The sequence below is a fragment of the Typopeltis vanoorti genome, chromosome 4, assembly GCF_054136105.1.
Source record: "Typopeltis vanoorti isolate ZY-2024b chromosome 4, IOZ_Tvanoo_1.0, whole genome shotgun sequence".
Classification (NCBI taxonomy): Eukaryota; Metazoa; Arthropoda; class Arachnida; order Uropygi; family Thelyphonidae; genus Typopeltis; species Typopeltis vanoorti.
In genome coordinates, this window is record NC_143552.1 from 121,009,510 (window position 1) to 121,033,638 (window position 24,129).

General features: G+C 35.1%; 1 protein-coding gene across 1 annotated transcript in view; it reads left to right on the forward strand.

The window, feature by feature from the left end:
* LOC150107646 (metabotropic glutamate receptor 6-like) overlaps positions 1-24,129 on the forward strand; it is a 111,360-nt gene that overhangs the window by 78,431 nt on the left and 8,800 nt on the right. Inside the window, exons 4-6 of the mRNA XM_090392154.1 lie at positions 8,475-8,619; positions 11,446-11,982; positions 19,050-20,300. Of these exons, the coding sequence (XP_090248280.1) occupies positions 8,475-8,619; positions 11,446-11,982; positions 19,050-20,300 (1,933 nt within the window). The remainder of the gene's footprint in view (positions 1-8,474; positions 8,620-11,445; positions 11,983-19,049; positions 20,301-24,129) is intronic.

Genomic DNA, 24,129 nt, shown 5'->3' on the forward strand with positions numbered 1-24,129 from the left:
TTCAGGATTAGGATCTATTTCTTGCAAGGCTGCTGTAATTGCAGAACAGGTAAAGATGCGAGTGGGTGTCAGTTCAGTATTAGAAATATATACACGTTCGCACAAGAATAATGTTTAATTTGCCAAATATTTCGGTCTGAATATTGCAGACCATCTTCAGTGGCTACATAGGAATAATTTTAAAAAACAAAGTGGAATACGAACAATTGATCATTCACACATAGAACGAGCCGCGTGATGTCATACCGCTAAGTATTAGAAGAGTAAACATTTTTTAAAAAATAGAATTAAAGATATTAATTCAGAAATTCATATAATGATCTTAAATAACATTAGGCTAATATAGGAAATTTACAAAAAAATAAATAAATAAAAAATAAATTAATGTGTTATCCTGATTAAACTTTCCCAAATTTTTGATATAGATATACAGTCATTACGATTCAAGTTAGGACGTTGAAGTAAGGCCTCTACACTTTCTTTAAATAAACGTTCAAATTTGTAGCGACATCTGTGTAGGAGGAAAGTCTTGGACCAAAGGATGTTGTGGCTTGTTTCTAATCCATGCTGAGCTAATCCAGATTTCTCAGGTTTGTTGTGGTGAATTGATGACTGACGCTCTTGAATTCATTTTTCTATAGAACGTCCAGTTTGTCCAAAGTAGGAAAGATTACAATTACAAGGAACTTGATACACACCAGGTAGAGACAAGGTGGAGCGTTTATCTTTAGATGAAGGAAAATGGGTGAATAATTTGTTAATAGGTGTATAAGTGGCTGTTAAATCATATTTCTTCAGAATTCTTGAAATTGGTTCTGAAATCCCGGAAATGTAAGGAATTGGAACTCGACGTATTGAATCTTTGCTGTTCTGTGTTGGATTGTAAGAATCCAACACAGAACAGATGTTGTGTACTCTTTTCGGAGAAGCCATGTAGTTTCATGTGATGTGTGATAGTCGAAAGTTCTTTCTGTAATGAATGAGAAGTTGAACAGTTAGTTTTGGCTAGTCGGATTAAACATTTTGATTCCTGTGTTTTGACAAGGATGATGAGCAGATTCTTTGAGAATATAACGACCTGTCAAAGTTGGTTTTCTGTAAATTGTTGTTGTAAGAATACCAGAAGGTGAACGGATGAGAAGGACGTCTAAAAAAGATCACTTGTTGTCTTTTTCAATCCCCATGGTAAACTTTATACGTGGATGTAAGGAATTGATACTGCTTGCAAAGGAAGGTAAGGCATCTCTGTTGTGAGGCCATACAGCAAAGATGTCGTCTATATATCTAACCCAAAGGTTACGGTCTGTAATATTCAGACCGAAATATATGGCAAATTAAACATTATTCTTGTGCAAACGTGTATATATTTCTCATCATTATGTCACAAGTATCGTTACGAAATCAAGTTTAGTATTTGGCAGTTGTTGCAGTTTCTATATGTTCTGGTATCATCTGTATTGATCTTCATTCCTCTATAATGTCCTGTTCGTAGTCTTGCTATCGTGATGGAGGTCTTTCTGTCAGCACTGATTTTGGGAATTTGATGTTGTATCACTGATTTCAGTGGAATTAGTTTAGCTTTTGCTAGTGCATTGGCATTAGCAAGAGTTATCATGTGAGTTCCTTGGTTGAGTTCTCTGGCCTCTGTTGCTAATTTATCAGCTGCTTCATTGTAATCAATGCCTACATGAGCAGGAATTCATTGTAAAATGGAACTTTTTCCTAAACACTTTAGTTGATTTAAGAGTTTATGGATGTCTTGTGTGGGCTTGGTATTGCCATTTTTGATTGCCTCCATAGCTGATCTTGATTCACTGCAAATTATAATTCCTTCAGATTGTTGTGACGATGATAATTTTAAGTGGGCTTCAAGTGCTTTATTTATTGCGTAGAGTTCGCTGGTAAAATTGGAAGTGATTCTCCCAGATGCAACTTTTATTGAAGGTTTTTCACCTTTCGGGAGTAGAAGGAGAACACCAGCGCCTCCATTAATCATATTGGTGTCTGACGGTCGATCGGTATAACAAATAACTTGTTTGGAGGATGAAAGAAGATTGATAGTATTTATGACTTTTTCTTTTGAGCATTTCTTTTGATTCTTTTTTTTGTACACGATTTGGTAAGGTTTAGGTTTATGGAGGTATTTGAAGGTAAAGGACTGGAAAATAGAGGTTCTTTGTTTATGTGGGCATTTAGTTGATCAAGACCTATTTCCCTCCTGATAGTGTCATCATGGTGTAAAGTTGATGATCTGTGAAGTACGCATTTTTGATTCCAATGTTCATAAGTTTTTAGTGAGATATGATCGCTTTGGTAGCTTCTGATATTATTTATGAATTTTATGGTGGCAAATTTTCGTCTGTCCTCCAGGAGGTCAAGCAAACATTCCTATTGGGCTCTGATGTTGTTAGTGGATGAGACTGCACAATGATAATCTAGGATGATTTTGCTTGTAATTTGTCTAATGTTATCTTTACCGATGAGGCCGAATGTGAGCAGATAGGTGCCGCATATTCCATTATTGTCCTTATTAGTGTAGTGTAAGTAGTTTTGAGATTTTTGGCTTTGCGCCCCAGTTTGTTCCACAAAGCCTTTTCAGAACATTTAATTTTTAGAGCTCTGTTGGAAGTGTTAGAGATTATCGGTAACAAACAAAATGAACTGGGGAAAATAACTTGGTTCAGAGATCTAACTATTCATTTAAGGATAAACAGGATTCGTGGTGTAGGACTTCTGTATGACATTTATTTTAAGGGAATTATTTAATAAAGATAGACAATATCTGTATATAAAAAGGACAAGAGCACTGACAAGCATGATAAATACCTCTGTTTCGAAAGCAATGGACTAAAACATATAGACGATCCAAGTGTGAATAAGACGTTATCAAACTAAAGAGATAACAGCAAAGACTGTTAACGAATGTTTAAGTACTTTGGGATGCTGTCATAAGAAATATCAGCTGTTGAAATCAGCTAGGATTCAAAAGCAAGTACCAGCCATGTCATCGGTTTCTTTAGACTTGTCCGGAGGAATGAACCTATAAGGATTATAATATTTAAAAATTTTTTAAATAGGTTATTAATAATTATCTTCGTACGATCGCTTAACATATGTCGTGAATTTGGGCTACTGATGAACAGTACTGCAGACAAATGCCACTCTCTCTCTCTCTCTCTCTCTCTCTCTCTCTATCGTGGCCCTAACCCTAATATGGAAAACTGAAATAGTGTTACATATTGAGAAATACTGTTTTAAAATTATTCATTTCTATACCCAGTCAATGTGATAATATTAAATACAGAAATATTCTTTTGAAAGATAGCACTGTTTTGTTTCTTTTTAACGAATTATTTTAGTTATTTAACTCACGTAAATAGATGTCCCTAATGTGACTATTTCTCTTCTTCTTTTTTGTCGTTTTCACAAAACTAATATGATAATTTCTGTGTTCGCTTAAAATTACTTCCAACAACATGACATGCGTCTGCTGCTATTGTGAACCCATCTCATCGGGGTTTACTATTAATGGAACAACACGAGATAAATGTATCTAAATATGTGCACATCTGCGCAATGTAATTTGACTACATTTCAAGTATTAATTTTCCATAAGATGAAATACTTTTTTTTTTTTTCAGTGCTAGATGATGCATTACATACAAACTTTAAAATTATGGTGGTTTAAATCGGCACAGAAATAAAGTTAATAATAAACTACATTTGATGTTGATTTTAATAGTTACCTATGCATATTCAATATGTAATCGTATATAAGAACGATTCCTAAGGATATTTTGTCCACTGCTCTTTACTCTGGATTTCTTCTTCTGTTGTTGTTGTTGTTGTTCTTGCTGAACAAGCAACAAGGGGAAAAAAGAAAATATCAAATAAAGGTTTTCTTAATGCACGATTTCAGTTTGTTAACAGGTGTGTAGTTGTTTTATTCTTCTTAAATGATCCTGTAGATTATCCTATAACTTCCACTTTAAGAGAATCTCGAATACACTCATCCTTTCAGACTTCACGGGATCGATTGATCCACTCTCTAAATAAAATTCCTCAAAATACCGCAGTGAGAATGAACGTCCAATTGGGAATTTCCTGAAAGCTGCTGACGCTCAGATTACGATGACTGAGTATCTAGAACTGCGATGAACAAGCAGTAAGCTCAGGGAAGTTACTAATGAAAGTAAAGTGATGCCTGGGGTTAGAAAGTTTCCTCAATGTTGAAGAAACCAATCGAATCATTAGGAGATCCCAGGACTAAGTTGTTGATCGCAAAGGAATCTTCTTAGTTGTTAAGTGTGTGTGACAGTTTCGTAGTTTGTTTCATAAAAATAAAATAAAAGAATTCGGATATTCCGATATTATATCCGTTCCTGATATTATATAATCGTTGATGTAATTAAGTTAGGAAATTCGAAGGATTTCCTAACTTAATTACATAACCTTAATCACATAAGATAACCTAACTTGGAAGATATTTAATAATTGCTTATGTAGCTGAAGGGAAGTCTGAAGAATTAGTTTGCTATACTTCATTCTAAGACAGAGGAGAATAAATCTTCTGGTATTTTAAAACTTCTAGTAAGTAATTAGGTTCGGTGTGGAGGATTTATAACAACGTTATGATCTATCAAATGTTGCTGGGATTAATTAAACCGCTTATGAATGTTTTTCCTGTTTGGGAGATGAGTCTACCCACTTCTGCATTAGACCTGGCAAACTAATCTTCAGTGGAAAAGTCTGATAGGATTCAAACCCCGGTATTTCCACCCAAATGTATTCATCTATTCTGAGGCGCTATGGAGGCTCTATGGTATTGACTGTGATGGAATATTTGTTTATATTTCAGTAAAGACCGTGAGAGTCTTCTGCGTATAAACCTGATTATTAACATGCTCCAGCTAGATACTGAATGTATTTATGAGACTATTAAGAGAGAGATATAGTGGCAGGCAGAAAAGCAGTATTTATCGCGATGATTTGTAGCCATCCTGATAAACGCTAATCTGTTTAGAAGCGGAGGAGCAGTAGTTTGGTTAAATCGAGATTCTTGCAGTTTGTATATATATACTGATTAATGATTGAGGTTCAAATATTAAAACTAAAATCTCTCTCTCTCTCTCTCTCTCTCTCTCTCTCTCTCTCTCTCTCTCTTTCTCACTCATTATCGACAGTGTGAAATTAGGCAGACTGATAAATTGTTTAGATGATCCGAATTCTCTTAGAAGTTAGCAAAAGGATAATGGGAAGTGAGCATTAACCTTAATGAGAAGAAATATAAATGGATTCGATTTGGTACGAAGGAAGATTTAGATAAAAACAAACAGAATTAAAAAGCAATAGAAAGAATTAAATAATAACGATTTAGTTATTTTTGGTTCATAATGACGTTAACTACAAGATCATATTAGCAAGACAACTAGTAATGTCCGAAAATTGGAAAGTTGTTGATTTCATTAAGAATATTTGTAACTTGTACAAGAAAAAAACGCTATAATATCCTGAGATAAGTAGTTTCTTAGGAAAATATTGCATTACGGTTAAAGGTTTCTCTCAAGGAGGTTTTTCATACACTTCAAGAGAATCGAAGTTATTAACAGATGGTTGACTAAGTGCGTGGAAGGATTGTCTCGGAATAGAAAGTTGGGATAAAATTTAAGGAAGAATTAAGTGACAGAAGATTCAGTGGTTGCTCGCAGATGAAGGCTGCGATTTCGAATTCCAATATGGACTTTTGTGAGAGTCTTATTTGTGAGTGAACAATTAGTTCTCTATGTTCTCTAAAGGATTAAACTAAATTTTTATAATTAGTTCTCTATGTTATCTTACGTATTCGCTTTTCTTCCAGAGCAGTAATTAGTAAAATACTTGAATAATTCGTCTTCCGTTCCTCTTGATGCTTGATTTTTATTTGCCATATACTATATTGTATATTTGCCATATACTATATTGTATATTTGCCATATACAATATTAGTAATATTGTGTAAAATGTCTTCCAATAAATCTCTTGAATTGCTCTTCCTGGAAAAACAGTATTATTTTGTCCTTTCCTTCATGCTTACACGGTGATTCAAAGACATTATGAAAATTCTGGAAACTGGGTATTTGTTTTTCCATAATTTTCATAAAGTATAATTTTGTATTTATCATTATGGTTATTACTGTGATTCTTAGCAGGCGTTGTAATAAACTCGTTTAACTTATTTGTCTTCCTTTTTATTATTATATTCTTTAAGCAGGTGTTTTACTTAAGATTTTATTTTTCAGAGTAGTGTTTGACATTATCCCCCGCTACAAATTTATCTTTCTGTCAGAAAGATATACATGCAGAATGAATTTTCTTTTATGTGATCTCATTTACTTTTTATGAGTATCATTTTTATTTCATCATTTTTATTTTTATATCATCCTCCAAACGAGAAATTATAAAATCTGCGATATACCCGTGTGATATATCGGCAAGTGGTAAAGGAAAATATGAATTTTTTTAACGTTTCTCGAACAGCTAGAGGTCGTGATCCTTGGGAAACGACGCAAAGAACAGAAATAGATGGAGAGAAAGAGGACGTTGAGAAGTTGTTTCGGTAAATTTGAAGCTGGAGTGTGAGTGAATATTGACCAATATTCTTCGTGGTGCGTGTTTTTAGTTTTAGAGATACCGGCCAGCGACTTAGAAGTCTTTTATAGATATACATAAACGTTACTTACGCAGCATATATACAAAACACTTGATCACTTGCCTTACCGCTTGTTGTAGGCCACTATTTAAGAATGCTGCTGGTCAGTAATCGATAATGGTGTTGATCGCAATGGGAAAAACAGAGGATCTTTCGGAGTTCGATAAAGATCTTAGAGCCACGAATTTGAAAACAACAGAAATAACTGGTTTTTCAAAAGGTGAGATACCCATGGGTGTTTAATGGAAAAGCAACCCTTATAGTCTGTCTAAAAGGCGTAACTGTGATTCTTCTAAAACAGTCTGTCAGGCACGAGTTCACCATCGCCTGAGAAGCTTGTACAGACAAACAGAATTTCCTCTGTGCAGCAATTGACCGAAACGTTTGATAAAGGTTGCTTCCAACCCATATCTCAACGAACTATGCTCAGGGAATTGAAGGGCATCGGTATTGGCAGTCGCATGCATATACATAAAATAACAGTTTCTAAATCAGTGGCTAGTATGGTATGGTATGGTATGGTATGGTATGGTATGGTATGGTATGGTATGGTATGGTATGGCATATGTAGTTGTTCTGTTTGGTGTTCTGGATTTGTCGATTTACTTTAAGAATTTTAATTTTCAGAGTTTTTTTGACATTACCCTCCCCCCCCCGCTACAGCTGCATATTTTTGTCCGAAAGATATATGTGCAGCCTGAAAAAAAAAACCTATTTTAAGGCTGCCGTTTTGATATGAAGGTGACTAGCTGTTTTTAGCTGTTTTGATACGAAGGTGGCTGGTGTTGCATAAAATAGCCCATCACTATTTAAAAGAAACTCTATGAAACTATACGCGAATTTATTTGTTTCACATATAGTTATCATAAATTCTCTTAAAGTCACATAGGAAACACGCACTACTTCAGCAGATAAGCTGTTCCACTCACCAACTGCTCTGTGAGAGAATCATTTAGCTCTCGCCTCTTTCTTAACAGCACAAAACCCTAAATGATATGGACGCTGTCTTTTTCAAAGTTCTGAAAGGGTGGCAAAACATTCATATATATAAGAATATAACAGTTCAATAAATTATTCTTCATTCTTAACGTGAGATTTCTCTTTTATCCAATCAATGCTTGGGTAATTGAATTCATCCATAATGATTATTATATAATACCGAGCAGGGTAATTTGCCTATGCATTGCGTCGTCCTCAGCAGCTGAACACCGATGTCTGTTTCAACATTCCACCATATATTTCATTCTGTTAGCCTCGACTAATGGGACAATTACTTGACAATTATTTGATGATTGTTTTCATCAAATTCTACTTTAACCGGGCATAAATAATCCCATCCTCTTCAATCTATACTTTTCTTAAATATACTATACCCTTTACATTTGATTCCAGTTACTACATTTGTTTGCGATAGCGAAGTTTTACTAATTCCATTAATCTTATGCAAAAGCATAGTTACCAAGGCAGCGAACTTAATTCCTTTGTTTGTGATGCGTCTAGCATTTGCAGCGAATTTAATCCCTTTGTTTGTGATGTTTCTGGCATTTCACGTGCTCTACATCTTTTAGGTAATAAACGGTAGTCAGGGATTTTTATTTATTAATGGTTTAATCTGGCCTCCATTGGTGTGTAACCTTGAGCAATGAAAGCATTAAAAGGTAGTGCGATTTTAATTAACATCATTTCCTACACATCAGGCTCTTCCTTTCATAAAATTACTGGAAATTATTCAATGCTCATCATAAGTCTAATTTTCCGAGATTTCGTGTTTTATATCTCCTCCTAGGCATTTATTGTGTTGGAAGAACTGCTCGCTCACAATGGCATCTGTATTGCAGTTAAAGAGCGGCTCACAAAGGATTCCGGAGTAGCAGCTGAAAATGCTTATGACGTCATCGTGAAGAAACTTTTGTCAAAACAGAGAGCAAGAGGTAAGTATTAAATTGTAGAACTCGTAAATATTTTGTTTCTTCGACACTAAGCGAATATTATTAATTATCTTTCGTTTGCTTAACTTTCTCTCTCTCTCTCTCTCTCTCTCTGAATTATTCTGAGCAGTGGGTAGCAAATAGTATGGAAAGAAATCAGCCAAGAAAAGTGTATTTCTAACGTAGATAACAAATCACACATCGAGAATACTTTATCTTGAGACGGAAAGGAAAGGTAATTTCTTTTTTCCGCGCTTTCATCTGCTTTCTAAATTTTAAAATTTAATAACAATGCAAGACCGCACCTTTCACTATCCAACGAAGTTCTTCTAAGAAATTCCATTAGAATAGATGTTCAACATCCATTCTATTTCTAATTCACGTAGAAAGCAAATGGATTTCGTGCAATAGGTATTATCTTCGTTATCCCTCCCCTTTATTTCTCTCAAGAGTGCTTATTTTAGAGCACGACAGATATGTCCAAAAAGCATTTCGCAGTGTATCTGAGATGTTTTCTCTGGACTCTGTAAAAATGGTCCTTTTTTATTAATGATACGACTCGCTACGATTTACTATAACAAGTATCTTCTATTTCCGACCTTTTTTACTGCAGACTCCTGCGAAAAGAAAAAAATTGGATGCTATTTAATGAATCAGTAAGAAGCGAATATGAGTTGGATATGTTACTACATGAATTTATGGCAGGAAGAACAAATTTCTAAATTGAGTTTGTTTGTTGGTATGTTGTATGGGGTACCCCCAAATTTCCCCCGTCCGTTCCCTTAGTATTAGTTTGAGGTTTTGCCCCCCAATCAGTGGCTTCTAATTATGTATTTTTGACTGTAGATCCGTGTGTTCATGGGACCGGCTTGCCTGTTCTGTGGGACGAAAAACCAGAGTTTCCCGGAGGAAAAACCATCTTCTCCGTATGAGACCGGCTAATTCACCATTAGTCGTAAGAGACCTCACGTTCCTCACGTCATAGACGGGAATCGAGCCCAGACGAAGCTTTTGATCTTTCCGATCAAAGGCTTCGTCTATACCGACTGAGCTACGGAAAATTATTTCAGATCAGCGCAAATAATATTGAATTAATAGAATATAGTACCTATAACAGACAATAGAATACATTTCATCTTTAAAGAAAACATTCAAAATATTCTATTGGGTTGTGAAAGAATATTAAGAGTGATTCATATAACGCTATAATCTTCGATTTGATGGATATTGTTCTTTATTCAAACAGACCTTGAATCTCTAAGAGCATTTAAGTTGTAATAAGGTTCGCTGTGAAATAATTGTTGTTAGTGCAATATATTATTTAAGCAGTAAATGTTTTCAAAATTTGTTAACTGTATTGAATTATTTTGAATATTCTCATAAACCATTCAAATTTTTAAATAAAAATAATAAAATGCCTATTTACGAGAACTTTCACTATAACGACAGGCTAATACAATTAATCTGTCGTTATAGCGAAAGTTCTAAAACGACAGAATTTATGCTTCCTGCTCTGTATTTTAGAAGCGTTAAAGAATGTTTAGTCCTCATCATAATCAAATTCATATTGGTTGATAGTTCTAGTTCGCTGTTACTTTTTATTAACATTACACTCAGTACTATTCATTCGTTTTGGCTTACTGTACAGTATTAATAAGACGGATACATGTGAAATAAGACAAAGACAGCGAAAATGAAGAGAAACACAACCATTTTTTGTAAGGTAAGCTTGGTAATAACTGCTTTTTGCTATATGAGTCAGTGAGACTCTCGTTTGCCTAACGTACTCAGATTAGTACTCTATACTGTATAGCTAAGCGCATGATTTGATTTATGAATGTTTAGTATCTGTTTGTTGCAAGACATTTTCATATATTACATTTTTTGTTGATGCTAGATCTTTGAAAAAAAAAAATTCGTAAACTCGTAAAGCGAGAACTGCCTGTACTTGATGTTCGCTATTGTCACGTTTCTGTAGTATCCCTTTGGATTCATATCATATGGATATAGAATCCAAAGGATATTTGGGATATCCAAAGGCAGGTTTTCCTCCCGAAAATCAAGCATTTAGCCTTGTAACTCGGAAAAGTTAACCCGACTTACGGTATTTAACCCATAATACTAGTGTTTGAGGATGAGGAACGGGAGATGGCAGAAGTTGTCACGACACGCCGGCTACAAATCATAATAATTTTATGCGAAAGAGGATGACGATTTACAAAAAAGTATGAGTTGATTACAAAGTGCCTCTTACTGCACATGTAGAGTAAAACCGAATAGCGGAATTATTTTATTTCTATTGATTGGACTATGTCACTGTGGTATATTATATTCTCAGTCATATAAATATTATAAGCATCTGGCTATATGTTTTAACTTTTTATTTATTCGTATGGGAGTCCCCCGTTCCTCTACTGTCCATTAGGACTGGTTGAGCCCACCTAGTGAGAGATTAAGTATGTATTCTATGATCTGTAGATCCATATGTGTGTTCACGGGCCAGTTTGCCTGTTCCGAGGGACGAAAAACCAGAGTTTCCGAGTGAATACAACCTCTACCTCCATATGACACTGAATAACTCACCTTTAGTCGAAAGGTACCAAATAAAGGTTCCTCACGTCATGGACAGGAATCGAATCCAGGTCTTTCAGACGAAAGGGCTTCGTCTATATCGACTGAGCTATGTTTTCACTTATTTCATTTGTTTAATTTGAGAGTGAGTAAATTAGGAATGTTTTGCATAGACATTCTGAATGCCGCTGCTAATAAAAGTGCAATATGTTCACTGTAAATATATATATTTATGATCCTGTTGTAATTACATTTCAGGTGTAATAATCTTCGGTTCTGATCAGGAGGTAGCTGGAGTGATGAGGGCAGTTCGTCGCAACAATGCTACAGGGATATTTTCGTGGATCGGAAGCGACGGATGGAGTGCCAGGTCCCTGGTGTTCAGCGGTAATGAAGAACAGGTGGAGGGTACCTTATCTGTTCAACCTCAGGCAAATCCCGTGAAGGGGTTTGACGATTATTTTCTGAATCTGAACGTGGATAACAACAAGCGCAATCCTTGGTTCACCGAATTCTGGGAACACTACTTCAGCTGCTCGTGGGTCAACAGCAATATCACCCCGTACAACCAGAACTACACTCGGCAATGCACCGGCAAAGAAAACGTCACTTACGAGAATGGCTACGAACCCGAAAGACAACTGCAGTTTGTCAGCGATGCTGTGCTAGCTTTCGCATATGCGTTAAAAAATATGCACGCGAGTTTGTGTGGAGGTTATTCAGGACTGTGTCCTCTGATGCAACCTGTGGATGGAACTGAATTACTGGAGCACCTGAGAAGAGTTGAATTTACAGGTTAGTGGAGACAAAGTTAAGAAAATGATATAGAATTAAGAAATTAAGTTTAAACTCTATAGTTAGATGACTTAAAGTAAAATAGATATAAATAATATCAAACAACCTCAAGGCTTATTTGGTGATGCATCTGCCTTACTTTCAACTAAAGGCTAATTTAGATCTGATTAATATATACATATCTATCCCAATGGCTTTAACAGGCCTTTAAGGCCTACAACCTTCCAAGCATGCTTGGATTTCGTAACCGAAATACGAGGACAGAATGGTCACTCCTATGCCTCAAAGTATTCTTGGCTGTATCCCTGTGTGTTCACTGGCCGGTTTGCCTGCTTGCGGGATGAAAAACACCAGATAAACTGGTGGAAAAAACCCTACTGCCCGCGCCCAAGACCGGCTAACTTGGCTATGGCTGAGGAAGATCCTTCAGCTCCTCACGTCTCCGGATATATACATATACCATCACTTAATTAGAAATTTTTTTATTTAATAACGTGTTTGACCTCCTTTAGCACGAATTGCAAAAAATATGTGGTTTGGCATACAATTGCAGTGGATTTCATCTACGTCTACTACATTCTAGGCGTTCACCAGACAGTCCTTTAACTGGCTCAGATTTGAATGAGCCAGTTAAAGGACTGTCTCATTCAAAGGTTTAGCTCTTGGGTATGTTTTTCGAGCATGTCCCATATATTCTGACTGGGGTTCATATCTGGGCTTGTCCGTACAAGCCTTCTCAGACGACGGCGATCTCGTTCCTGACAGACATTAGGTCTACAGTTATGCCTCTTAGAAAAACAATGTGGGTTATTTTTGCACTAGTTAATTATCCAGGATTGAGAAACTAGTCAGCTCTGCTGTTTTCAGAACCGTGGCTCTGTCTAGGAAGGTACTCACAATAAGCCCTTTATCGATCTCCGAAAGAGTCTTTGCTTTTATCATTGTAATCAACACTATTGACAATTACTGACCAGCAGCATTCCTAAATACTTACGGAAAACACGTAGTGATGCACGTGACTAAGTATTTTCCATATAAGCTGCGTAAGTGATGCTTATTTACATGTGCATAAAGGCATTAAGTTTACTAATTCTGTGGCCGGTATGTGCATCAAACATCTTCTTGTTGATGATTAATCCATTTGAAATTGAAAATGTTTCAAATTTAATATTAAACAATTATTTACGAAATCTATTTTTGTTTCATTTTACACTTTTAAACTGGAACAGAAACAATTAAAATATATGCAGAACAATACCATGACGGTATACTAGTCGTTCATGGGAATCGTCGTCCTATTGTTAAAAGCGAAAATTATGAGCTTGTCACCCAGTTTAAGATTACGCATTCACAGGTGTTTGGTTGGTTCGAGGTTAATGGGAAGTAATTTATTTTGTTTAATTTTGAAGAAAGTGTGACTATGTAGAGTCGTTTTGTGTTTGTGGTAGTTAGAATTTGAAATTACAAATTGCAAATTTGTTTTCTTGGAAATCAATAAAGGCAACATTTTTTAGTTTCAGGGTTATGCATGAATTATTGCGTGCAGTGATACTTCACTAGTGTTATTTTTTGTTTATATTATTGGCGTATTTGCATTGTTTGCATTTCTTTTTAGTGGTAGACTGCAAGTAGTCTGTTATCAGGATATTGCAATCTATGCAATGTTCCAATTAGGAAGACTTTGAAGAACAAATAGTATATCCAAGGAAACAATACTGCACCTTGATTGGCACGAAGTCTCAAACAGAAAAAAGGAAGTTTTAAATCTTTAAATTTCGCCCCTTTGGCAATTAAAGAAAATAAATGATTAACCATTAATCTTGAACCAGTCGAGCCGTCCGTTACTCTTGAATCAAACACCCTTCTCTTAATACAGAATCTTAAACCTTGTCGAACAATTCTTAAGAAACTGTTAGCACATCATCATATTGTGGCCCTGTATATATTTATTCATTCTAGCATTTGTTCCGTTTTCTTCTTTAATTTTTAGTTTTCAAAATCTTTCATTTTTCATAATTTTAAGTACTTAGTTTTTCAGAATCTGTAGTCCATTTGATTCATCATCTTTGCGTACCGGTTTTATTCATTTTTCAGGTATTGAATAGACATATCTGCTTTCATCTAATTGTGCTTCATTTTCAACACCTTTCTGTTATCATAATTTAGGAACAATATGAAATAAGGTTAAGAAATGTTATTATATTAGGTTTAAATAATTCATAAAGTTAAAATAATTATGAAGTAACTTGAACATTCATTTGAATAATACTAATTCTGTTTTTAGACCAATACTTGTCATGTTTAGGGTGCATTACAGACTTCTTTTTATTCTTATTTAACCCGATCTTATCTCATGTTCATCAGTTGCCTTTTTGCTTGTACAGACTTCATTCCTGTACAAGCAATAAGTTATTTTTTACTAAAACCTATTTAGTAAACAATAACTAAATAGGTTTAGTAATGGTTCCAAGATTTATATTTCGTGTTATTCAAGATACAGGCAAGCATCTGGAACAAGATTATAATACTTAGCTTTTGACCGTGATGGAAAAACCAGTGTGACGAAAGAAATTATATTTGTTATCATTACCACTATGCTATATTACACTATGGATTGCATACATGTCTAGAAGTATCCAACAATGTGGCATTTCAAGAAGAAAATGAATATATTGTTCTCATCCTAAACAGAAAAGCACCATTGAGCGTTATTTTACATGCATATCGATTCTCTGGTATCTATTCAAAATGAAACATAAGACTGAGTTCAAATTTATTATAAAATAAAACCCATACATAAGAATGAATGCAATATTTTAGTTCCCTAATACCAAAACAAAAAAAAAAAAAAACTATTTCATTGCAGTCAAATTATTTTAAAGCATACATTAAGTAATTTTGATAAATTTAATTAAACATTTGCTGAAAAAAATTACGATCCATATTTCAATTTAATAAAGTCAAAACACTTTGTTAGATACTTTATCACATCATCATCATCATCATCATGCATATCAAGGATTTTGGCCTAAAGGCTGTTCCGGCCTTAGAAGTCATCGTTGAATCTCTTTGGAGGACACCCTGGTTTTCGTTTTCCTACTGGTTTGTAATTTAATGCTTGTTTAGGTAATCTTTCGGTTTTCATTCTTCCAACATGTTCCATCCATTTATGTGTATATTTTTTAATTTTTTCTATTACTGATTCCTGGTTTATTCTTTCACAATTTCTTCGTTTCTTTTGTGATCAAATAGAGTATACTTTGCAGTTTTTCTCATAAACTTAATTTCAACTGTTATTAATTTTCCTTTGTCTGTTTGTTTTATTGTCCAGATTTCATTTCCATACAACAGGACTGGTAAGGCTAATGTATTGTATACTTTTAGTCTGGTTTGTTTTTGAAGTAGATTGGGTTTAAATATAGAGTTAATTACACCTGTTATTTTTAAATATTTTGCAATATTTAGGTTTATATCTTTTTGATTTTCTTATATGAAAATGAAAATCGTTTTTAATTGTTCTGTTGATATTATCATTCTATAATCTTTGGCTATTTCATTTAAATTTAAAATATCATTCTGTGAGTTATCTTCTGAAGTTGTAATTATTATTTGGTCATCAACAAAAAGGAGAGTGTTCAAGTCCACAGTAGGAGAAAGTTTAATACCTTAATGGAAATTTTTATTCCATTTTATTATCATTTCATTTAAATATATATTAAAAGTTGCTGAAATAGGACATTCCTGTCGGACTCCTTGATTCATCTCGCTCGAATATGATAATTCATAATTTATTCTTATTTGTATTTGATTATTTTAATATATACTTATGATTGCTTTTAGAATATTATTTGGTAATTGTCTATCTTTTAATGTGTTAAATAAAATACTTCTTTTATCTTTAGCAAATGCCTTTCAAAGTCAATAAATGTAATATGTGTTTCGAAATTCTATTCTCATCTTTTCTCTATTAGTAATTTTAGGAAAAAGGCCGGGTCTGTACACGATCGTCCTTTTCTAAATCCATTCTGTACTTCTGAAATAGAGCTTTCAGAATATTTTATTAGTTTGTTATTTAACATTCTGCTATATATTTTGTAACAGGAATTTAGAATACTTATATCGCTATCATTTTTAGGTCATCTCTACTACTTTTTTAATAAATCTATTCAATAAGCAGTCAACCAATAGAATGAAAAAAAAAACTTTTTTGTTTTTTTCATTCTATTGACGGGTTGCTTGTTGAATAGATTTTATTTTAAAATAATAAGAGTCTTTCTTTGAACCTTATTCCTGCGTATAAGATATTTTTATTATTATATACTTATTGTTTGATTGTGATTATGTGAATATGATTGTTAGATACCTAAGCTAACAAAACGTTAGATTTTCAACAGTTGGTTTCTGGCAGCAGCGGATTTTACAGAGGATATGTCAAGTTTTATTAAAATATATTCATCCAGTTGCTATGCTATATAATTTAAAGATAAAATAACCTATCCACACAACGCATCTAAAGACAGATTTTTTTTTTCCAGGAAATAAATTGTACTACATTTTGAAGTAATGAAAGTAATCTCAACTATTGAGAAATCGCATTGTTTTCTTTCTATCTTTCTTTTTTTTCTTTTCTTTAGATAACAAATAGCTCTTATTGTTACGTTTTTTTTTTAATTTCATTCGCTTTATTTCTTGACCATTCACAGAATCATTTAAACTATTACTATATGCCGAATTAATATATTTGAGTTTTTTTTATATACTTCGGTTCCATGACATAACAGTGAAAACAATTACATTCAGCATGCTTGAAATCAGCAACTGGCACTGAGGAACTAATTAATTTAATTAAATACGCAAGAACGTAATGAATGTAAATAAGCTCTGTGTACAAGACGTTCCCTTTCTTTAATCATATCAAGAGTAACTGCTTATTCCTTCAAGGACAGACAAAAACTTCAATAATTAAAAGTTTGAAAACTTTCACCATTAAGTTGGAGCAAAACTCGATCATTCTAGTAGTTGGAAATACTGAGTAAATTCTCCGGATACTAATGAATTGTATATTAAGTTTATTCTGAATTCAAGGTCAGTTCTGTGTATTGCGAAACAGTGAACTATGGATAGCTATCGATCGGATCGGCATTACTTTTACTGTTAACACATAATTAGTTATATTAATTCAGCATCCACAGAAAGTATTTTCTTCGTTAATTTGCACATTAATTCTTTCTTCTTTCCTAAAGAAATGATTAATGTGTTGATATATATAAAATATCATTCCGGAAAATTTTCTAATTATAATATTATAACGTTGGCGCCCACTGTGGTCACTGCCGGGAATCTTATTACGAACAGCCGTGATATTTCATTTTCTTGGATTCAGTAATATTCGCTTGGCCATTGTTTAGCAGGAATGTTGGCATAGGTGGGAAATGTGAAGAATTTTTTTTGATAAACACCTTGGCTCGAGGTAAATCTAGAGGGTGAACATTTGAAACAAATATTTGGAGAGAAAGACACAACGATGAAAGAACAACATGGTCCAAATCTAAATCATATTTACTATACAATTAAGATAATAAATAAAAAGAAATTTAAGCCTAGAAAATTTGGTTGGCCGAGTGGTTAGAGTATCCACTCTACAGCCAAAAGGCTGTAGGTTCGAATCCCGCCGTGGGTATGGATGATTGTCTGTGAAAATACTAGTGGTCGTGGTTGGCGGTAGATGGCGTTGATGTAGTTGCGGTTCGTTGTGGGTAGTGTGTTGGGTGGGGACAGAGTTGTAGAGTAGGTGCACTCCCTCGATAAGTCTTTGGACTCCCTGGAGGTGTCACGTAATAATAATAATAATAAAACAACGATTCAAAAGTCATAGTTTACGATGGTAAGCTATTATGCTATAATATTATAATATCATAGCTGCATCTCCACGAACTGGTTTTTAAGTGGAGAGGTGAGATCCTCTGGTAGGGCTTTTTAATCGAAGCTGAGTTTGAACAGATGCCATACAAAGGTTGAAGGGTTTTTCCTCATCTAACCTCGCTAAACCTGAAACCGACGATGAAAAAACAATTCATAGACAAGAATACATGTTTAGAATAACATTAACCTATGTATTCTAAAATCATGGATTCGAAAGCCAGTCTAGTTAATTTGAGGTTTTCCCCCTGCGGTTTCTTTTAAAATGATAATTCGGAATAATATCATAGTTTCCGACCTCGTTCTCCTAGTGGATAGCACCTCTAATCAATAGGCCACATGTCTGAACTCCACCGTTCTCGGGAGTGAGAGCACTTCCTTCCTTATTGGAGACTTGAAAAAAGTTGTATGTTCTCTAGAGCAGCATTTCTGATGTATTTAATCTTGATCCAACCTACGGTGCTAATGAACAATATATTTCCAGTATTTCGTAGCTGGGATTCTCATTAAATAAATTACATTTGTTTGGCTGAAATTACAACCTGGAACACTAAAACCATGTGACCAATTTTTAGGATTTCTGTTAATCGCCTGTGTCCTCTGGTAGCTGATCTCTGAAAATCCAGCGTGGCCAGGAGAAGACAAACCTGTCTAACTAACCCTTAGTGAAAAAGCCTTCATGTTCTTGACTGGATTGGAACAGAGGTCATTATAGCAAAGTTGTATAGCAAAGTCAGTATAGCAAATTGTCTGGGAGTCTTAGTGATCCCTATATAATAAAGGTGATCAAGCAGTGATAATTATTAACTTATTTGCACGTATATGAAAGCCCTGAGCGACGCAGAAGTTTTGGAACCTTAAGAACCATAAGAACATTTCGATCATTTACTTCAAGGAATTCTGATAAAGGAAATAAACTGCGGGGACTTGGATCACAAGGACTCCCGGTTAAATAACTTTCGCTTCCCACTACTTCCTCAAATCATTATGTTTCGAGGTTTTGTAACCTCTTCAGTATTAGTTACTGCAAAAAGACCAACAGTGTTCTTTTAGCAAAAAAATACTTCATAAATGTGTTTAAAAATGACTGATACTGTAACTGTTACTTTGTGATGTTGTACTTCTGACACTAACTCTTTATATTTCAGGTCTCAGTGGAGATAAATTTCGATTCGCAGAGAATGGCGATGGACCAGCAAGGTACAATATTATTCATTTTAAAAAGACCGGCCCCAATACTTATGCGTGGCTGAAAGTAGGGGAGTACATCGACGGTAAGCTCATGCTCGATCTATCAAAGGTTCGCTTTCGTACAACCGAACCAGGAATGCCACCATCAGTGTGCAGCCAACCTTGCGGAAGAGGTCAAGCTAAGAAGTTAGTCCAAGGAGAAAACTGCTGTTGGCATTGTTTCAACTGCACCCATTATCAAGTATTGGTATCAGAAACCCAATGTGCCGAGTGTCCATTAGGATTTCTACCTAACGAGGACCACACCGAGTGCACGTCGATCCCTGAAATTTACATGCGACCCGAGAGTAGTTGGGCTATTGGAGCAATCGCCTTTTCCACAACAGGAATTCTCGTAACCGCGTGCATCATCTTAGTGTTCATTAAATTCAACGATACGCCAGTCATTAAAGCATCAGGGAGAGAACTGAGCTATGTATTACTGGGTGGTATCCTCATGTGTTACGCCATGACGCTTCTGTTAGTTCAACGGCCGACAGATGCTATCTGTGGCGCTCAAAAAGCAGGGATTGGTCTGTGCTTCACCACAGTGTACAGTGCTCTGTTTGTCAAAACAAACAGAATTGCCAGGATCTTCAAAGCTGGAAGGAAAACCATTAAAACCCCAAGTTTTATCAGTCCTAAATCTCAATTCGTTATTTGTGCAGCTTTGATCAGCGTTCAATTGATGATTACCGCTGTCTGGTTGGCTTTTAGTCCACCCAAAGCAATTCACTACTATCCTACGAGAGAAGATAACCATCTAATTTGCGCATCTGCCATAAATGCCAGTTACATAGTGGCATTTGCTTATCCCATCCTTTTAATTATTGTGTGCACCGTGTATGCTGTTTTAACTCGCAAAATTCCAGAAAGCTTTAATGAATCTAAATACATTGGCTTCACCATGTACACCACTTGTATTATATGGCTGGCATTTGTGCCTATTTATTTCACTACTGCTCAACATGTGGCGCTCAGTGTCACAACAATGTCTGTGGCTATTAGTCTGAGTGCTACAGTAACTCTGGTGTGCCTTTTTTCTCCAAAACTGTATATTTTAGCTCATCCAGAAAAGAACGTAAGACAGTCTGTGAGAACCCAAAATCAAAAGGACTTTCTGAAGCCTACATTTAAAGTGTCGTCAGGAATGGGCACAGAGTCAGATGGTGAGTATAGTAGAATATATTTGGATATAGTAAGAATATATTTGGATTACATATTTCATGAAATCAAGGACAAATGTTGGTCCTACCTACTTAAAACTTTGCGTTATTAATTAGACATAATTTAGAAAAGGTTTCATATTTTCCTTAAAATTTCAAAAATAGGAAAGGTTTTATTTTTACCTTAATGATGCATTTCTTGCCAAAAGGTAGTGCTTCCTTGCTGGGACTTACTATTTGTTGGTTATAGAAAAGCGTGAAATTGTCTGCTGTTATTTTAACCAGGTGACATGATGATATTTCTCTTTTTTAAAAAATCTGACACATCAGTAGAAAATAATAAAAATAAGGAAATCAGCTACGGATATATTAGGATGTCAATTAAAACAACGCCACAATGCTCCTCATTCATGTAGGAAACAACTAAAACAGTGTCTTTATCAAATTTGGTAAATCTTTGCCAATAATGCGTGTATTTTCAAGAATATAGGAAGCTAAGAAGGGTCTCTGGTTTCTGCAAGGCCTCTTCAGTTGGAAAGTTGTCTCTTCTTAACCCGTCCAGCACGACTCCAATTCTTTATCAGAGTTTCTCATTTTAATATGAGGAAGCCCATCTCGTGTAGATATCACAAAGTTCCCCCCATCCACCCCCGGAAACATTTTTCCTCTTGCAAGTTTCGATTATCTTCTAATTGACAGTATAACATGTATGAAATCGTTCGTGAAATTATACGATTGTTGCGGAAAATTACACCCATCCACCCACCCAACCACACAAATCATTTAATGCATGCATTATACATTACACTGTAAGCATTGGAAAACTACACTGTTTTAAAATAGTCATATTATGCATATTCCTGTACTGCTTGGAAAGAAGTCAACGAACAAGGTGCATCGTGCTATGTAATGTAGCAGGAATAAATTGGAGGAATGTGATGCTCCAAAGTCAGTGCAACCGGTTCCGTGTGAAATGGCTGCGAAAGGGAACTGACGGTGTTACGATAGGATGACAATGCACGCCTATCTCTTCGGAAAATTGTTGACGAATCGGGCCATTCCAGGTGAGAACTCAATGATATCATTCTGAGATAAAAGTACAAGAGTCAGCTGAAAGGCAACCCGCAGTGGACGACTTACCACACTCACCGTACGTGACCATAGGGTACTACGAAGGATAATATGTAAAAACCACCATTGGTGAGCCATGAGCCACCATATTGAATACGAGTTGCCGGCATCGACTGGAATATGGAATATGGAAAACATTTAGAACCGAGGCAGAACAACATGAGGGGGGGGGGGTCCATGGTAGGATCGCAATATGCAAGTTTCGCTTTACTCCAATCCACATCCAGCGTCGTCTTCAGTGGCAATGAGCGTGTACAGCGGGACTTGGAAGCTTGAAAGCTGTGTTAGGGAGCGACAAATCATGATACACCGAGTAGATGGACAGGTGTGCGTGTGTAAATGGCCGGTGAACACCTCTTACTAGAGTGCCTGACCCCAACTATGAAATTCTGTGATGGCAGTTTGACGATGTGGTCCTGTGTGTCCTCATTTGGCCTCAGATCACTCTTTGTGGTACCAGAAACATTCTGCGAGATATCTAAACATACTGGAAAATTGAATTCTTCCTACTTTGTGGCGTTTCTACGAAACTGACCATTGTCTCTTTCAGCAAGACAATGCACCGTGTCATAAGGCTGCTGCTGTAACTGCGTAATTTGTGAGCATGAACGTCACCACACTTCACTGTCCTCACAAGCCCTGATCTCAAACCTATTGAACATCTGAGTGATGAATTGGGGCGGTGGGTGAGGTCAAAGAACGTCCACCCCACAACAGTACAGGACCTCATTACATTCCTATAGGAAGACTGGTTCAAAATTCCCATTGATCGCTATTGTACTCTTGTGAAAAGTATACCTCGTAGGATTTCTGCAGTCATCGCAGAGAAAGAGGGTCTTGCATCATTTTAAGGGGGACGGCATGGCTGTTTGTTCCTCACACTATGGTGTCTGTTGACTTCTTTCCAAGCAGTGAATATTTATAATACAATGGATAGTATAATGAGATGATCTGATGTATGCTTATCATGCTGATCTGCTGTATGCTTATACAATAGTGATTAGTCAGTATATAGTTTACAATTGTTCCTTATTTCTTTTTTTCTTTTTTATTCTTTATTCCAACATTGACTTAGTTAGTTTGAAACTGTAACTGTGGAGTGGGATTTCTCTGGATGCTTTGATCTTCTCCTAAAACTACTCTCCTTGAATACATTTGTTAGTAATACATTCATATTCATGCTTAAATATGCATTCGGATAATTTTGGGGTTTCATGTATTTTGCATTCTAAATAGTCTTTTGTTTCATGGTGGAAATCCGAAAGTAATAAAAAAAATTAAAAAATTTCAAACTTTGCTATAGATGTCGTATTTGTTCTTAAGGACAAATCTAGAATCGTATTTCTAACGGCAATAAACTCTTGTAGAGTTCAATGACATTTGAAAATTATGTTCATAATATTCTAGAAAGTTCTCTAGAAGACCAGCGCACCACACAATGAAGAACGAGATCGCCATATTCCAAATCTAAAATTTCACAATATTCTCTTAATTCTCTTTTTCTTATTTCTCTTGCTGAAATTTTATTCACGCATTTCACAATCGCTAACATAATGCTGCAAATTTAATTTTTTTTTCACACCGTGACTCTAGGTGTATAATGCAGTATGATTTCATAAATTTCTTATATATGATTTTTTTCCGTAAGTCGGCATGAAGTCTTTCGTAAAAATTTGTATTTAATACTGCGCAATTCATAATGAAGGTATTCTATGTTTATTCCATTTAATGTAGCTTTATTTGTCTTTAATTAGCTTTAATGTCTATATATAAAGTGAGATATTTAGCATGTATTACTGGCGTGATACTAGAACAATAGCAACTGCTCTTTGTTACTGCAATGCTAGATGCGAATGTGTACGTCACCTGATGTATGGTGTATTATTCTATGGGTTTTTATGATTGGTATTTGAGTTTTAGTATTGTTGACTACACCACAATTTTCATAGATATAGTGTGTATATTGCTTAGGTTATGTTGTGCTTTGCAGAAAACAATGTTAATGTCTGTGTGGATTGTTAGTAATGCTGTATCATCTGTGTATTGATTGATTTGACTTCAACAAACCGCATGCTGCTCAGCTGGAAGTATTACATGTTCATCGCATGAATATCGTTTATGGTTATCTTTGAACAGAATGGGTGATGAGATTGCTCCTTGAGTGACATCGTGCTGTATCTATATTCCCGGTCTATGATGCCTAAAATATTTTACTCGTGTGTCTATGAGACTGATATCTCTCAGACACACGAGCCCTTTCCTGTTAACAGTTCATAAAGTGTAGACCATCTTTGCTTCATATCACCTCTGTGTTTCGGGAATTCCAGAAAGTACCATCGACTTCCTTCTAATTTTAATTTCTAATTAATTTATTCTGTGAGAAATGTGAGAATATTATATAAGAAAATGTTTTCACAAACAATGCATAATCTATAAATTACGTGATTTGTGAATTAAAAATTCATAGAATTATCAGTATTAGATTTGACGATCATTTGTGTTCACAGCAAAATCAAAAATAGAGTTACAAAATGTGGTTGAAATACTAATAAGAAAGATTCCGAATTATGGCTCAGTATTGAATATAACTAAAACCAAGTATATGGTAATAAAACAAAATAAGTATCAATCGGATTTATTCAAAATGTCAAGGCTTACATTTATTTAAAATTAATGACTATAGAAGATGGTCAAGAATAGC